The sequence below is a fragment of the Phascolarctos cinereus genome, unplaced genomic scaffold (assembly GCF_003287225.1).
Source record: "Phascolarctos cinereus isolate Bilbo 61053 unplaced genomic scaffold, phaCin_HiC Scaffold_4;HRSCAF=312, whole genome shotgun sequence".
In the NCBI taxonomy this organism is placed as follows: Eukaryota; Metazoa; Chordata; class Mammalia; order Diprotodontia; family Phascolarctidae; genus Phascolarctos; species Phascolarctos cinereus.
The window spans coordinates 361,799,912-361,812,849 of NW_027555847.1; the positions used below are offsets into that span (position 1 = coordinate 361,799,912).

Below are 12,938 nucleotides of genomic sequence, written 5' to 3' on the forward strand. Positions count from 1 at the left end.
TACTAAGATGATCTCTAAAGTCCAACCTGGTTCTAACATTTTATGAGCCTATGAAACCACTGAAATCAAAACCAGAGGATTAGTTTTAAGTCATTGTACTTTGTCTAAGTTTCTTAATTGAGAGACAATAGGACATTTTTAAGACATTAAGGACATTATTAAGAGACAACAGACTCCTTCTTAAGTGCTGGTGGTTGACACAGAGTTGTGGCTCCTGTATTTGCATAAAGCACATCTTTCAAACTGAACAGTTATTCCTGGAAAAGACAAAGGCTCCGAACTGTTTCTGTTCCCCCCTCACAGTTGAACGTGTGATTCCATCTGTTCTCTTCTGAGAGGTGTTCCAAATTCCACACAGAATAGCTGTAACACAAACCTATCACTTCACATGTTTATGGGCTGTTGGATAACAATTACTTGTTATTGTGATTTTTATTTAGCACTGGGCTTGAGAATCAAAGGCTATTATTGATGTGGGAAATTTTCAACAATGGCATTATGGAGACAGAGGCAGGGAAAATATGTCCCTGTCACCATGAATTGCTCTGTTTTGTGGGGAGGGTCACACAGAACAGCAAACTAGTCCATGAACTACTTTCCATTTTGTTCAGAGAATCATATAATATATGCCAGAGAACTGGTATATACACACATCTATTCTCTTTTTTTTTCTCATTTATACCATCTTCCAAAAATCCCTGACATTATCCATTTGAGTGGTCCTTCACCTGGTGTATATTGCAACCTAACCATACTTTCTTATCTTGTATGACTTTTGTCCATGTCTTTCCATAAGTCCTTCATAAAGGCTCCACTTAGATAAAAGACGTTATTAATTGAACATATGGTAGCTTCAAGTGCAACACTAGGGATATCCATCCCTCAGTCTCTTTACATAAACAGTCTATCTATTTTCTCACTATGCATGTCCTTGATCAGATCTTTCACAGCTATTCTTCCATGTAAGGCACTGTTGATAATATACTATAGCTTGTTTACATTCAGAACACATTTTTCCATCATAGTTTGAGAGTCAGTTTTAATTATGACTTATCTGAGCTCATGAAGTCCATGATTCTTAGACATATAGCATCGATGTAAGAATAATGGTGTTTTAGAAAGGTGGTCTTGGAGTGGTGGGCAGGAATTATTGAGACTAATGAGCAATTTTCCCAAGTGTATTCCAGCATTTGGGACAAGATGAAAAAACCTACCCACATGTATCCACCAAGGTAAATACTACAGAGGGAAGCAGGTGTGACATAAAAAGAAAAACATCAATGGAGGTGAAGTAATTCACATCAGGCAACATCCAAGAAAGAGGGCATATTGAAATACATGGTCTCAGATATACCAACACGCAGAGTAGGAGTAATGAACAAGATGATCTAGAGATCCTGATTTAAGGAGGAAAATACTGAACGGGCTATGCCTAACTCATGACTTGACTGGCTATTATGTATACCTTATTTAAAATGCACAGATTGGATAAAAAGGGTTATAGCACAGAATTGTGTATAAAAACAACATAATAATGTTAGAAAATCCCCAAGCCCAAGAGAAAGAAGCATAGTGGAGAATATTTGTGTGAGGATTAACGAAGAAACAAAAGCAATATCAGTAGGTTATCTTGCCAGCACAATGCCTGGCATGCATCAGGTCCTTAATAAATGCTATTATAAGAAACCATATAGTTCAATCATGCTATATACAGCTTGGGTCTGGAGTCAGGAAACTTGCCTCAGATTATTATTAGCTGTGTGATCCTGGACCTAGGCAAATCATGTAACTTCTGAACCTCAACTTCCTCAGCTGTAAAATGGAAAAAATAATAGCACCCTCTCAGGAAGGTTTTTGTGAGGCACAGCTAGGCGGTACGGTAGATAGAGCACTGGCCCTGAAGTCAGGAGGACCTGAGTTCAAATCCAACCTCAGATCAAACACTTGACAACTTACTAGCTGTGTGACCCTGGGCAAATCACGTAACCCCAATTGCCTAAAAAAAAATAAAAAAAGGTTTTTGTGAGGATCAGATAAAAGCACATACAGAATACTTGTGGGAATACACTAAAGATTACCAGAACAGATAAAAGAAATGGAAACTTATCACACATATGAAGTATTATTAGGAATCTATGCTAGCTAGACTGTCCCTCTGAGAAAATAAAAGCAGCTGGTGGCTTGAATTAATGAGAATTGAATCCTTTTTTTTTTTAAAGAGGAACAATAAGGGGGAATGACCTAACTGAAGTTTTTGTTTTGTTTTTTTACCAAACTGATAGGAACTTTGAAAGAAAGTGACTTCTCAGTCTTAAGAGTTTGGACCACTTAAAGGCTTCTGATGTAAACCCTAGAAATATGGAGTTAAGAGGGAAAAAAATAGGTAGGATGGAAAACTTTAAAGACTGAAATTCTGATAATGAAAACACATTCTGATGGCGAAGTAAAGGGGGAGTGATTAAAAAAGAGAACAATATGACTGCATAGGGTATTTATTAACCAACCTAAATTTTTGATAGTTATGGACAGAATCATAGAGAGAAGAAATTGTTGTGAAGAGACCCACCAGCAGCAACTGCTGACCAACTGCCACCCCCAGGCAGAGGGGCACAAGAGCCCTGGGAATAGCATCAACCCCCTCTTCAGGAGCACTGATCCTGTTTCCAGCCCAGCCTTCACAGCCATCATCTTGGGAAGCAGATCCTGTGGAGAAGAGGCCAGCCATCTCCACCAACTGCCAGCCAACTGCCACTGACAGGGCAGGCAAGCCAGCCTAGCTGAAGCAGCAAGGCACTCTGAAGGAGAGATAGGAGTGTGCCAGCCACATCAAACCACTACCAACACCTCCATGACCCATCTTCCCTCTATCCCTAATAGAGACAGCCCAGGACCCTGAACTCTGGAGTCATTCGAATAGCAATGCTTCCAGCCCAATGTCAAATGCTTCAACATCATAGACTGATATAATTTTATCAGTGGAAGTGGCATTAAAGAGGGGGCATTACCTCCTGCTTGGCCACTCAACCCCAAGGAGCATGGGACCTTTCCATCTGACTTGCAGCTAAAAGCTCCCATGCCATTTTGTCTCCCTCTTCTCTGAGAGCAGACTGCCTTTCTTTTCGATTTCTACCTGCAACTGCGTCTTAGAATGATGCTTTTGCACATTTAAGTACTTAATGTTTTATTCACTCAAGAATTTGATTAAAAACTGAGGAAAGGAGACTTGATGGATTACATGACAATTGTCTTCATGTATCTGAGAGACTACTATGCTGAATTACAAGGACCAGGTCCCTTCTAACCTCAGAAGCCATGGAGTTCAACCTTCTCATTGTAGAGCTGAAGAAACTGACGCCAGAAAAGATGAGCCTTGTTCAAGGTAACAAAGACACTAAACATTCAAGATGGGATTTGAACCCAGGTCCACTGACTCTTTACTATACCAAATTGTGTCCTAAGAAGGATTAGACTTCTTTTGTTTTGATACAAAGGAACAATGTGTGGAGGTTGCAGAGGTCAGATAGATTTCTGCTCAATAGAAGGAGAAGCTTCCTAACAAGTAGGATTTTCCTAAAGAGGAATGGGATGTCTTAGGAGAGAATGAGTTCCCCCACCCTGGAGTTCTTTAAGAAATGGTTGGATGGCCACTTGTCAAGAACACTGTAGAGAAAGGTCTTATTTGGGCACAGGTGGACTAGGTCCTTTATTAGGTCCATTAAACTCTAAGATTAGGTATTGTGCTGACAAAACATTATAAATTAATTTTTAGTTCCCTTGAAGTTACTATAATGCCATCCTGGGATCTCTTTCTATAGTGCGTATAACAAGCAAAACAATCCTTCTGTCACTTCAGTAAAAATCCCATCTGGGTGCAGTCCAAAATAACAAAAACCATTTCAAGCGGAACTACGCCATGTAATAGGACATACTTAAGCTTTTCTCAAAAATTTTTTTCCTTCATCCTATTCTTCATCCCCAGTTCTTACTTCTTCATCTGCCCCTACTCCCTCCCTCTGAGAATTCTCTTTTCTAATACCATCCCCAATACCACTCCAGGGCCTTCACCTTCTCTTCTCTCAGCAATTTACAGTGAGGTATTCTGTTCTGGAGGGTGCCCAGAAATTCTTGCCACCCCACTTTTATAAACATCCTTTTGACCTAAAGACAAGTTTAAGAGATGGACTACTATGCCCAAGAGCAGCCAGTATGTGAGAGGGCTCAGGGGAAAGACATTTTCTTTTCATCAGTCTAATGAAATAATGAATTAAAGAAAAGCTGAGTTCAGAAGCCAGCCTTCATGCTTCTGGAGAAGCAGGCCTGATTGTATGCTGGTGTAACTGCTGTAAAAATGCTGCTTCACATTAGAAGAATTAGGGACATGGCAAAGTCCATTCATCTTCGCTAATAGAGTTCTTGGGAAATACACATGTAGATTAGACCCTCACAATGACCCCCGGCTGATTGCTTTGAGTACTCTCCAGTGCACCCACAATGGTATTGACTTGCTTTTTATACAGAGTACAAAAGATGCCCTAACCTTCCCTTGTCCCTCCCTGCCCTGTTTCCCCTATAGGGCCCTGCCAGTGGCTGTTGAAGTCTTTTTTTTTTCCTGCTTTTCTCCAGAGACTCTGGAATAAACAGTAAATAAAGGATAACCTCACCTGGAGCTATGAGGGCGAGCTGGGCAGTTCCAAAGGGAATTAACCTTGGAAAACAAGACCATAAGCCCCTTAGCAGCGTGTGAGCAGGAGCTTAAGAAAATGCGGCCAATCTTTGTTTAGGAGTGATTACAGAGATCAAGTTAATATTGGGGAAGTTTACATATAACGTATTCTCATTCAGATAAGGAAAAACAAATGCCAATTAGTTATCCTCACTTCGATACTCTAGTAGACCATACACTCTAAATTAAGGAGCTAAAAGTTTAGGCTTCATTGATCACCCTTTTTGTATAATTGGTACTCTTAAACCATATCGGACTGTCCTAACAACAATGTCCTAATGCACAAAATTCTTCCCTATAAATCCCCCTCTAGAATTTCTGAGACCATCATGGAATGTAGAGATGAAGGGTGTTACTATACTAAGACTATTGCATTGTAGTGTAGTTGTGTATACAATTCTAGTCCTGGCTCTGCCTTCAATCAACTTTTAAAATTTGGAGGAGTCAATTCAATACTCCAAACCTTGGTTTTCTTATCTGTGAAAGAGGGGATTTGGACTAATTATCACTATGGTCCCCTTTACCTCTAACATTCTATGACTCTATGTATCCCATTTGCACATGATTGTCAATCAATTAGTAAGCACTTTTTAAGTGCCTATCTTGTTTCAGGACCTATGTTAGGCACTGGGTCAATATATTCTGGATAGAATTCCACATCTTTGGTCTATGATCACAGTTCTTAGGGGAGCTAAGCTACATTAACCTCAATTTCTTAGGTTCAGTAATTCAGCCTGGGGCATTCAGGGCTAAAGGATTTGTTCTTGTTTGCTGTGATTGATTTCAATATTTTTAGATACCCGTGATTTCATCAGGTGGCGACTTCTCCATAACTTGCAGCCTTAGAGAGTTACTTGAGGTCTAGAAAAATGAAGTGTCATGCTAATATGGGTCAGAGGCAGGCACTAAGGCAAAGGCTGGACCTCTAACCAGCAGTCCAAGATTATTTATCAATAATACATCAAGATATTAAAACCACAAAGTTACCTAGAGACAAAAAGTCCTACTTTGAGATGAAATTTTAAGAAAGTTACAGAGCCTCCATTTTTTTTAACCTCTTCTTTTTAAAGGTCAGTTTAATTTTTCTGAAAATTAAAAATATTCCATGGCTTCAAGGGTTGAAATCCTACCTATTGAGTTCAAAAGTTCGCTTTTTAAACATCTGTCTGTAAATGAATCTGAATCCTGGTAAATTAGATGTATATGTTTTCATCTCGGTACTTATGATTAGGCGTTGCAGTATTGTGGGAAACAACTGAACTCTGACATTCAGGAGAACTGAGTTCTAATTCTGGTTTAACTATGGCATTGTGACCTTGAGCAAGTGCATTTTCCTCTTGGGCTCAGGCTCCTCCTTTGTAAAATGAGTGTGTGTGTGATGGGGAAGAGGGAGTGTGGGGTATGGAGAGTAAATTATCTCTAAGGTTCCCTTCCAAATCCATGATTCTCCTTGTCTACAATTTAAGCTCTTCTATGTCATTGGCCTGGATTTATCATTTGTGCTCTATGATCCTAAGGGTGGCCCAAGTTGTGCTCTCCGCATTGCTTACGACAGAGTGGATGCTTGAAAAATATTTATTAAATGATGAGAGAAAGAAGCAAATAGACATCAATGGAGAAGCCACATTACAAAAGATTTTGAAAATCCTGTTCTTGGAATCCTTCAACTTTAAAGGATAGTTCATTGTCTTTTTTTCCCCCCATGACCCAGGTCTCTGATTTCTGATAGGTCAGTCTTTACACAGCAACTTCCAGTTTGGACTTACGGTACAAGCACACATATATACTACCTTCCTATTAATAGCAGCTAGACTTGAGAAGTCAAGAACTCCCATAGAGGAAAGACCGTGTTTGGAAGCCTTGGGACACTGTATTTGGAAGTTTTCAATACTTCCCTGCTAGAACCAATTCCAGGCTATGACTAGCAGCTTTTGAATGAATAAAAAAAAAAACCTTGACAAAAAAAAAAAAGATACGAGTAATGCCAGGGATATTCCCCAAACATGCACCAAAGCCTCATCTTGCCCTTCCTGTACAGATTGCATAAGGAGACGGTTTTGGCAGGCTTAGGAGACCTTCAGAAGAAGATAACAGAAGTAAATCACCTAGTGACTCCAAAAACTGGCTGGTGCTGCCGGTTGGCAGGGCTGGGTGAAGAGGCTTAGGCCAAGAGCCACAGTTTATTCCGAAAGGGATTCCCACCACTACTACAAAGGCTCAAAGAAAGGTGGATTCCCCCAGCTTTTCTCCCAACCAATTTGTTCCCCAGGCGTGGAGGGGATGCAAGATGGTCCCACCTTCTCCTGGGGAGAGCACTAGGGACAGGGGGTCGTGCTGGATCTCAAGTCAGGAACCTACGCGATTTGGTTAAAACATACATGCAATTTTGATGCCCAGGACCTGGGACTCGGTAGCAGATAGAAGAGACATTTCAGAGAAGGAAGTAGTTTCGGGGGATCGCAGCTTTCCCTCTCCTTCGCTCACCTCCACTCTCCAGAGCTGGAAAGACCCCTTTCTGGGGCTGGCCCAGCCGCTTCCCGCTGGATCCTCGCAGGCTTCGCAGGCCTCTAGCTGCTCTGAGTCCTAAGAGTGGGTGAGGTGAGGGCCACCTACGGGGTGGCAAAGTCCACAAACTCCTTCGGTTCCCAGAAAGGGGACACAAGAAAGGGCTAGATCTGGCAAGTGGAGCACTCCCCGCCTCCATCTGCGGTTTAGGGTGTGTGGGGCTTAGGGTAAGGGGAGGGCGCGATGGAGGGAAGGGGGAGTCTTCTAAGCTCAAGCCCTAGTAGAGTCTGAAGTCTTCCCCGCTCCATCCCAGTGACAGGGCGACGATCCCCAGAGGCTCAGCCCGGACAGAGCCTGCCGGGGGCAAGGGTTCAGAGACAGCAAGACCAACCCAGTTCGGGAGGGAGGAGCTGCAGTGTTGGGGGAGGGAGAGTTGGCGCCCCGGGGTGAGAGAGAAGGAGGAGCTGGAGGCGAGGGGGGGGGGACCCTGAGGCAGAGGGCATTTGCTGCTGCTAGCGCAGGAGTGGACTCGGTTCTCCTTGGCTCTAGCGAAGAAAAGGAGGGAACCTCTAGGGCTGAGGGACAGTACTTACTCGGCGGGGGAGAGAGAGGCAGGCGCTGTCTCCCGCCTCTGTAGGATCTTCTAAAGTTAGTTTGGGACCTTCTGAATTTTGACTACTTAAACGGGAAAGAAACTGAATTGAGCCTCTTCTCTCCCTCTTGACGGACCAGAAAGAAAAAAAAAAGAGTGGTCCTCCTTTCCTCCCTCCCCTCCCTTTCCCCATCGCCACCCCTCTACCCGACCCCGGCAGCTCCCCGGAGTCCTCCTTCCCCCCATGCACCTGCCAGGTTCCGCTCTGACCATGGCAGACGGGAGCTTCTCCCTTTCTGGACACCTGGTCCGGAGCCCCACTGCAAACCCTTCGCGGCTACACAGCATCGAGGCCATATTGGGATTTACCAAGGACGACGGGCTCCTCGGCTCCTTCCCCTCAGACAGAGGCTCCCGTGCTTCCAAGGATCAGGACAAGAGGGCAGGGGCCCGCCTCAGCTTACCCAGAGCACCGGGAGAGGCAGAGGCGCCGCCACCGCCACCGCCGCCTCCTCCCCCGCCCCCGCCCCAGCTCCCTGCCCCGATGCTGCCCCCTGCCCAGGCTCAGGCCGAGGAGTACGGAGGTGAGTAAGTGAATGCCCACCGTCTGGCCCCGGGGCCACTAAGCCTGCTTTAGGAGAGGACCCAAAGGAGAAAAGGAGGCTGTGTCCGAGGCCCAGAGTGGCACTCTCTTGAGAGGCATGTTTCTTAGACTGTTTTAAGTTGTCGAGATCTTAAAAGGTCTTTTAAAGCTACAAAAAAGGCAAAGTACCAGGTGTGTGGCTTGGGGTGGGGGTGGAGGCGCGAAGGGAGGGGTTAAAAAGCAGGAAAACTGGAAAGGCCCCTAAACAACACACTCTCCCAAGACCTCCATTCGACAGCCTTGGAACCCAGAATTCAGAGGGGAAAGAGGGAAGAAAGAAAGGAAGGAAGGAAGGAAGGAAGGAAGGAAGGAAGGAAGGAAGGAAGGAAGGAAGGAAGGAACAGCCTTGGAACCGAAGGAAGAAGGAAGGAAGGAAGGAAGGAAGGAAGGAAGGAAGGAAGGAAGGAGGTGAGCAAAGAAGTGTCCTGAGACAGAGTTGCTTACGGAATGGGTTCCCCCCCACCCCACCCCCCCAGATGCTTGCTCCTATGGCCCCAAGGAGCCCGGGGAGGAATGTCTAAGCCCAGAGCTGCCCGCCTGCCACACTCCCAACGACGGGAAACTGTCGGACGAGGAGCAGCCCAAGAAAAAACATCGCCGGAACCGCACCACTTTCACCACCTACCAGTTGCATGAGCTGGAGAGGGCCTTTGAGAAGTCCCACTACCCAGACGTCTACAGCCGCGAGGAGCTGGCCGTCAAGGTCAACCTGCCAGAGGTCCGAGTCCAGGTAAAGCAAGACACTAGTCCGAACGCAGGGCACCTGGGGAGAGTAGGCGGGGCTCACCTTAGGTGCCCAAGGATGTAGAGAACAGATTCCTAATCCGGGCTGATAGTGGGTTGCCTAAGGTAGAGTGGGTTTTATGAACTACATTAACTTTCTGGGTTTTCTTTTCTTAAGGGCCCACAACCATGGAATCCAGATCTGAAATCCTTTCCCCTCACAGCTAAAGACACTCGGTAGAAAACTTGCAGAGGTGTCTTCCTAATTCTGAGAAGAGACAGAGAGAGACAGAGACAGAGAGAGTGTGTTTGAAAATCATGTCTAGATTAGAGTTCTAATATACACTCCAACCTCATGGCCCTTAAAGGCTTAAGTATGTGGTGTAATGGAGATTGGGGAAGGCTTCGACAGCAAGAGTAAACACAAACCTATTCAGGATAATTAAATTATGGTATAAATCAAGCTCCCACTTGGATACATCCTCCCTGGATTGTTTGGTCAGCCCTGCTGTCAAAAATTCTACTTTGAAATTGGGTCATGTTCTTCTCAGCTCCACTTCTCAGTTGAGACATAAAGTGGGGTTTTGTTTGAGAATATTGCTTTGCCATGTCTGTTTCAAATCCATCCAATTCTTGGTGCAGAGAGCTTTTCTTTTCATTGTATGGTACTTTTTTTGGTTTTAATTAGAGCTGAATTATCTTTAATCCCCATCATTAAAATATTTAAAAGCCTTATATATTTTCTAGTCATCTGTGAAAAATCTGGGAGGGTTTCCAAATTGTGTGGGTTTAAGTCAAACCTGAGAAGGAGAAATTGGGAACCAATTTCACTGGATCTTAACAGCTGGGATTCTAGGTATCCAAGTAGGTACCTTTACATAAAGAAGGCCAAGTTGCTTTAAAACATTTTATTTTTTTCTTGCAAATAAAAGAGGCAAGGTGCTATTTCTCCACTGAAGTTCAGGGCAAAATGCAGATGGCTAGCATTAGAGTATTAGGTTGTAATCATTTGAAAGGATCTCAGTATGTAGTTGCCTGTTACCTGAAAGCATATAGTGAGATCAGTTCAAGGTACCAGAGAATAGAGCCTTCAGATAGGTTACAGTGTGCAGGCCTAAACTGATTTCATTTGGGATGGGGGAGGTGTGTATATAAAATGAGATTGTCTTGATGAGGAGAAAATGAGGAAAATGTGGAAGAGATACCAGGAACAGAAAAGGGTGAGGAAGAAAGAGAGAAGAAATGGGCAGGATCCCCCTACTTGCAGGAAACTTTATTGAACTTCCCAAGGGAGGCAGCATGACTATACTGTCACAGTTTTTCCTCTTGCTGACCTGGAGACCTTGCACTCCGATTCATTGACCCTCTAACTATTCATTAGGGGTAGAGGGGAATTGAGGAAATGGAAGAGATGCTGGGAGAAAAGCCAACTTCCACAAAAAGGGACCCTTCCCTGTGCGTCTTCCACTCTCACTATTTCTGGGAAATTGAATATCCCAGAAGTTTGAGCAGGGAAGAAAGAGTTCTGTGTTGAAGTTCCTGGGAAACAAAGATACTCCAAGATCTTAGTGCATTATGGGGAAAGGGAGGGAGCTGTTCTTCCTTTCTCTACTCTAAATATAGATGCAGTCTTTCACTGGGGCATCTCAATGTAAACTTAGTTCTGGATTTAGGTAGGTGCTTAGTCTCCGGTCACAGTCTCAATTGTGTCTCATCTCTCCCCCATCCCAAATCTTGCTCTGCTTTTCTTTCTTTTTTTGGTAGTGATTCTCTTCCAATTAACCATCTTTTCTCTTGATTTCCTCTCTTTTCAGTTTGTTTCTGGGGAAAATGGGACTTTTTGTTTACCATCACAGGTCAACTAACACTCCTCCGGAGCTAGGTTTCACTCCTGGTCATTACGTATTTTTTTAAAGTCACTTTGCATTGGTTTCCAGATCCCTGTTAGAGTTGAAATTATCTCTGTATGTACACCCATGCACATACATATATACACACATATATGTATATATGCATGGTGTACATACACATACACCCATGGACATAAATAAATACAATACACACGCACATACATACATATTTATGTGTGGGTGTGGTGTGCATCACCTCATGCTGACCATCAAGCTCAATATCATAAAGTTTGGGCAAATAGGTTGACAAGGGAAAAAAATAAGAACTAAACCTGGCAGGTAGATGATTGAAATTTGCTGGGGAAAAAGGAGGAAGAAAGAGAGGACAGGGCATGTGAAAGAAAAGAAGTGGAAAGAAAAAAAGATAAACAAGAGATAGAAGAAATGAAGGGATAATGAGGTGGAAGAAAGAAAAGAGGAAGAAAAGGGAAAGAAAGTTGTAGTGAAAAGAGTTGGATTTGCAGTGGGAAGACTCCAGCCCTCTCCCTCCCCCCAAACCTTCCTTTCTACCTACCTTTGTGATCTTATGTTTTCTTAGGCAAATCACTTAGCCTCCCTAGGCCTTAATTCCCTTCTCAGTAAATTAGGGAGCTGGTCCAAAAATTCTTAGACTGGGACCAGTGAGCTTTTTTCAAAAATATTTTATAGCCATTTTAACAGAACGGGTTTTCTTTGTAATCTATAGGTTTTATTTCATGCATCTAAAAACTTTATTCTGAGAATGGGTCCATAGGTTTCTGCAGAATTCCAAAGAGGTCTGTGACACAGAAAAGGTTAATAATCCCCTGGATTAGATGATCTCTAAGGCTCCTTCTACTCTAGAAAGTATGATCCTAAAACGGAAGGAAGAAAAGAACAGTCTATAAGCGGGGCTAAACTGGTATGGTCAGAATATCAAATAAATAGAGAATAAAATTCTCAGGCAGCATTTCGGGGAAATTATGGCTGGGAAGCACGGAGCAGTGCAGGGTCCTACTCTCAAAATCCTGGCGCGTTGTGTGTCCGCAGGTGTGGTTTCAGAACCGGAGGGCCAAGTGGAGGAGGCAGGAGAAGCTCGAAGTGACGTCCATGAAACTGCAAGACTCCCCCATCCTCTCCTTCAACCGCTCCCCGCCATCCGCTGCCCTGCAGCAGCTCGGGGGAGGCGTGGGAGGGGGTGGCGGCGGCAGCGGCGGGGCGACCCTGCAGCTGGAGTCGTGGCTGAGTCCGCCACTGCCCGGCGGCGGAGGCAGCAGCACCTCCTTACAGAGTCTGCCCGGCTTCGTGACCTCCCCGCAGAGCCTCCCAGCCAGCTACACGCCCCCACCACCCTTCCTGAACTCCCCTCCTCTAGGGCACAGCCTGCAGCCTCTTGGGCCGCCCCCACCTCCTCCTTACCAATGCGGAGCTAACTTTGTGGACAAATTTTCCCTGGAAGAAGCAGACCCCCGTAATACTAGCATAGCAGCACTGCGCATGAAGGCCAAGGAGCACATCCAGTCGATTGGGAAGCCTTGGCAGGCTATATGAGACCACCGCCTTCTCAGTCCTCTTGACCCCACAAGGGGTCAGGCTGTGGCCTTTCCCCACACCAAACAGCCAGTTGCTTTCCCCAACATATTTCAAACCCATTCCGTGGCTGGATCCCCTAAGCTGTTGTAGAGGATCCGAATGTTATGAGGGCATCCCTCTCCTCTGGCTGTGCTCCCCTATCCCTTGTCCCCCAAGCAAGGATTCTGCTTCTGCCCCAGGGAGCCAGACTGCCTCCAGACCGTGGAGAGAGTTAGCTAGTGCTCCTTGTTCCAAGGGGACACTAATCAGTGGGATGCGGTTGATAGAAATCCTCCAATCTGTGCTAAAGGA

The 12,938-nt window shown here is 44.6% G+C and overlaps 1 protein-coding gene across 1 annotated transcript; it reads left to right on the plus strand.

Moving 5' to 3' along the window:
* The first annotated feature begins 7,873 nt into the window (after nt 1–7,873).
* RAX (retina and anterior neural fold homeobox) lies at nt 7,874–12,684 on the plus strand. The gene is made up of 3 exons (XM_020993755.2): nt 7,874–8,376; nt 8,963–9,193; nt 12,105–12,684. Exons 1-3 carry the CDS (start codon nt 8,065–8,067, stop codon nt 12,603–12,605), a joined length of 1,044 nt encoding a protein of 347 aa, XP_020849414.1. The 5' UTR covers nt 7,874–8,064; the 3' UTR covers nt 12,606–12,684.
* Nucleotides 12,685–12,938: the final 254 nt, after the last annotated feature.